The sequence below is a fragment of the Drosophila serrata genome, unplaced genomic scaffold, assembly GCF_035046125.1.
Source record: "Drosophila serrata isolate PLE 108 unplaced genomic scaffold, ASM3504612v1 contig_165, whole genome shotgun sequence".
NCBI lineage: Eukaryota > Metazoa > Arthropoda > Insecta > Diptera > Drosophilidae > Drosophila > Drosophila serrata.
Genome location: NW_028257063.1, coordinates 328826 through 333583, shown reverse-complemented (window position 1 = coordinate 333583; position 4758 = coordinate 328826). Strand labels below are relative to the sequence as shown.

Here is a 4758-nt window from a genome sequence, read left to right as displayed (position 1 = left end):
GGCTGCCAGGCGGGTGTTTGACCCTGTTTTCGACCAGGCTAACAGCCACCCCTAGTAGTGAGGGTAAACCCTCCCCCTTTGGAGGAACCAGTATCGATACCTGCGATGGTTAGCCATTACTCAGCCAAGTGGAGAGGTGGAAAGGGCACATCATATGTTATAATTGCATTTGTGACACAAAATATATATTTAGATAGCTTAAATATATGTAGTTCATCAACGAAGAGTGGTAGGATCAGCTTCTCCAGAGATAGGAATAAAAATAGAGTGTTACATTATCCCAGCGTCCGAATAACATTCCGAATCCAGCCTATATAATTAGGCACATATGTGTACACTCCAGGACTTTGACACAATTCATCACCGAAGCTAACTATGCCCAGCTGCAGGTAACGAATCACTCCCGTTACATTAATCTGGATCACCAGTGGTCCGCCAGAGTCGCCGGCGCAAGTGTCCGTTTGCTGGTGTCCAAGACAGGCCTGGTTGTTGGTGAGCTGGACGTTCAGCCTTTGGACGCAGTGAGAGTTTGGATAGTGATCCAGCATCGTGGTCTTGAGCACACTAGACGACACCCCCCGTTGGGTTTTACCCCAGCCAAAGGCCTGCCACTGCCTCCTGTTGGGCACAAGTGCCGGATTTAGGAGTAGACAGATGGGCTGAATGTGAACTGGGGAAAGGTGGTAGAAGATTGTTTTGAGATATTGTAAAAATTATATATTCTATTAGAGGGGAATTACGCTTAACTTACGGTTAAACTGGATATCTCTGGTTAGCTTGAGCAGAGCAATGTCGTTGACAAAGTCCCTGGCCACATAATTTCTATTTCTTAAAACAGCCTTAATTTGAAAGTCCTCATATTTGGGAAAGCAAGTATTTCCCAAGCAATCGGGATTTGTGTCGGTATTGTACTCGCCCACACGAACAGTGCTGAAACGCAGAATATACAATATTTAAATGTATTTCCTATATAAACAAAATGTCACTCACATGCCACTCTCGATGCAGTGGGCAGCCGTCAGGATGTATCCTGAATGTGTAAAAAAACACCAATTAGCACAAGTCCAAGCTTCGATGGCGATCTACGTACTTTCATGGATGATCGTCCCGCCACAGTGGAGTTCCTGATTTCGAATCAAATACGCCATGAAGGGGGCCGATCCAAATTTTGCAACTGTGCCGTGCATAATCCTCGATGTCGTACTGGCCGGATAGGAAACACCGCACATGGACTTTAGAAATTCCACTCCCCGCACTCCATGGAGCTGAAAGATCAGGCTGCAGGCTGCCACGACAATCGAGATTGAGTTCCTGAAGGTTGCCATGACGACGGAGGCCTCTTGCTAACTGAACCCATCTCAGCTACGATCACTCGGTATATTATGTTCCGAGTTCTCTTATCATCCGAAGAATGCAGTGATTTTATTTGATTTTCTTGGAACAGAGAGAGCGATCTGCCGATTCTTGACCTCGATTAAGCTTTCATCCCGAATCCGGAACGTGTGTTATCATTGTAAGCAAACAACAGATTTTTCTGAGAATTATAAAATATATAAATACTGAGAATTAATGATGGTTCATATCGGTTTTAAAAATTTCATAACTAAGCCAAACAATTTGCTAGTTTTTATTAGGGCAATAAATCTGCAAACTCAATTTATTACTTTAAAATTTTAAAGTTTTAATCAATTTTTGACAATTTTAACGATGTAACCCCTTATAAAATTTAGATTTTAGTTAGAAAGATTCGTATGTTGATGCCGATTAAGAATATATTTGATTAATAGGGTCGGAAATGACTCCTTCACATAATTATAGTATTCGGATTAAAATTATAATACCCTGAAAGGGAATGAAAATAGTTTTCGATTTCAGAAAAATCTAGCATACATGGCGTATACTTAACGTGAAAACACTTAAATTAAGTATACGCCATGTGTGTCTTTAAGGACAAAAGTTATAAATTTATAAAGATAACTAGACCCAGCAAAGAAACAAGCTTAGTATTAAAATATAAGATCAATATAAGATCAAGAATATATATGATTCATAGGGTCGGAAATGAATCCTTAACTGCTTTGCACAATCTTGACTAAAATTATAATACACTGCAAGAACAGAGCGTGTTACCCTTTCTTAAATAAATTTACATTTACAGATCAAATATATTGACATAATTATATATTTATAATAATATTCAAGTAAATACATGACGTAATGAATTTTCAGTTAATGCTCGAATTTTAATTCATTTTAAAATATATACACATTCAGGCATAATGTACATGAACAGTGGCTTGTTCATTATCCTCCTAGCTCAAGGTCTGCTCCTACCAGATTACCGGCCATGTCGTGAAATAATTGAAGCTTTGACTAAATCTTTGGTTGTTACCTTCCACCAGAGGACGCCTTGTTTGTGCTTGAACTCTCCCTTGCGGTTGCCTCATCCACAAATAATTATCTGATCGAGCTTGCTGTGGCATAGGCTGACCATCGCCATATTTTCGCACCACCTTGAGAATCCAGTCCGCGTGGCTCAGGACATCGGTGAAAACGCTGGCATAGGCACACTGCCTGTTTGTATAGCTGGCGATGCCGATTTGGACGAAACGCATTTGATTTCCGATTCGAACCATTGCCCCCAGCGGACCGCCGGAGTCGCCGTTGCACATATTGCTGTTCATGTTGCCGGCGCAAAACTGATTACTCGCTAGGGGACGACTCCTAATATATTCGGTGCAGATCTCAGGATCCTGGCGTGCAATATTCAGGGTCATCAGGTGATCGCTGTCGGTCTCATTATGGGTCCTGCCCCACCCAGTGGCGACGAGGGTAGTCAGGTTATCGATGAAGGTTCTCCACGAGGGATTCAAGACGATGCAAATGGGCCTTATGTTGTCTGGGAAGGGGAGGAATACAAATATATTCTATAAGCTTTAGTTTTCAAAATAGAAGATAACTCACCTTTGTAGACCACAGGTGTTATCATTCGTAGAATAGCAATATCGTTGGATTGCGTTGCCTTATCATAGAGCCGATGCCTAAAGCCAGCATCTATATAGTGCTCCTCTCGAATAGTGCAGTAAGGACCCGCCGCAGTGTTATGACACTTGTCATCCTGGCTTCTTTGGTACTCTCCCAGACGAGCAACCCTGGAAGAAGTCACAAGAAATATAAAAAATGTATATATTTCTATAACAAAAGGGAAACTTACAGTTGTGTGTTGGGTAGAAAACAATGCGCTGCCGTTAGTACTAGTCCTGAAAAGGTTTATTAATAATATATATTATTAATAGAAACATTTAGAAGGATCAATACATACGGTTAGTGATCAGAGTTCCGCCACAAACAAATCGATCGTCGGTCGAGTGAAGAAATACCATCCAGGGGCTAGATGTCAATCCAGCAATGTTTCCGCGGATCACTTTGGGACCAATAGAGGCAGCACGAATTCCGCATGCCGCGTCCAGGAGCTGCCCGGATCCTGGCTGAGGGCGAAGGAGAAGCAGGACCCACAGCCAGGCGAGCAAAATACTTCCGATTGCAGTGCTATTCATCTTGCAAATGTCTGATAGGCGGCTGAGAGTCTGGTATTAATAAACAGCTTATCAGTTCATCGATGGGTCAAAATGTTAATGTTCATTTTATTGTTCTCACAAAGAGCAGTCAGTCTCTTTTTCTTTGTGAACTCAATTCATTCAAATTCAGACAATTTAATGCTAACAAGAAAACTTTATGTTTTACTAAGAAGTATTCTTCTCGAATAAGAAAATGGATAATCCAACTCTCTAGGTCATTGTTGTTGTTACTGGAAACGATAGATAGTCTTATAATGGTATGGATCCAGCCTTTCAGGCTGGCGACTAATTTCCAAAGTCCTTAGGTAATTTCTGTCTAAATCGCTCTCGGTCTTGCCCCAACCAGTGGCGGTAAGAATTTCGGAACCGTCCACAAAGGTTCTCGAGTCTTACTTTACATATGGATCGGATGTTAGCTATAAATATGTATTTGGGTAATAGTTATCCTTTTCATATCACAAGCACGATCTTACCTTTGTAGGTGATGTAGCGGGCCAGTCGGAGAACGGCAAAGTCGTTGGTACTTGAGAGCAACTGTCAGGGTTCGATAAAAACATTTCATTGTATGTTTCAATAATGCAATAATAAATAAGCAGGTAAAGCTATCTTTTTAAACTTGTAGGGTATTATAATTTTAGTCAGAGGTTTGCAACGCAGTGAATGAGTCACCTCCGACCATATAAAGTACAAATATTCTTGATCAGCATCAACAGCCGAATCGATCTAGCCTTGTCCGTCTGTCCATTTCTACGCTAACAAGTCTCTCAGTTTTGAAGCTATCTGAATGAAACTTTGCAGTTTGTCTTCTATATACTCTCACTCGGGCAGGATCGGATGACTATATCATATAGCTGCCATAGGAACAATCGGAAAATTTGTACAAAAGAATTTTATAAAATTTTCAGTTCTCAACAGAATTTGATCAAATTTGAGATATAGCCATTCTTTAATTCTCTAACATTTTGTGTAAAACTTTTTGAGTATCGGACTACTATATCATATAGCTGCCATACAAACGATCATTGATATTGAGGAAATTGCAAAACTGTAAATGTAAAACTGTAAATATAATATGTATATTGTTTTTTAACATAGAAATATATATATTTATGTGTTATTGATTCCTAGTCATCGAAGTTTTATCTGCAAGGGTATATAAACTTTGGCGTATCGAATTTAG

The 4758-nt window shown here is 40.2% G+C and overlaps 2 protein-coding genes across 3 annotated transcripts; both read right to left on the bottom strand.

The window, feature by feature from the left end:
* Window positions 1-129: 129 nt before the first annotated feature.
* On the bottom strand, window positions 130-1363 carry LOC110178331 (melanization protease 1). Its single transcript, XM_020945440.2, has 4 exons — window positions 1091-1363; window positions 991-1030; window positions 752-930; window positions 130-670 (listed from the first exon to the last, which is right to left on the bottom strand). The coding sequence occupies exons 1-4, from the start codon at window positions 1323-1325 to the stop codon at window positions 276-278; spliced, it is 849 nt and encodes a 282-aa protein (XP_020801099.2). The 5' UTR covers window positions 1326-1363; the 3' UTR covers window positions 130-275.
* Window positions 1091-4698, bottom strand: LOC110178326 (chymotrypsin-like protease CTRL-1). Of its 2 annotated transcripts, XM_086826815.1 has the most exons (6): window positions 4052-4698; window positions 3323-3994; window positions 3215-3260; window positions 2965-3152; window positions 2393-2899; window positions 1091-1534 (listed from the first exon to the last, which is right to left on the bottom strand). In XM_086826815.1, the coding sequence occupies exons 2-6, from the start codon at window positions 3555-3557 to the stop codon at window positions 1509-1511; spliced, it is 1002 nt and encodes a 333-aa protein (XP_086682941.1). In that variant the 5' UTR covers window positions 3558-3994; window positions 4052-4698; the 3' UTR covers window positions 1091-1508. The 2 variants fall into 2 exon arrangements, with proteins under 2 accessions (XP_086682941.1, XP_086682940.1); XM_086826814.1 differs by lacking the exon at window positions 1091-1534 and having other exon boundaries at window positions 2165-2899.
* Window positions 4699-4758: the final 60 nt, after the last annotated feature.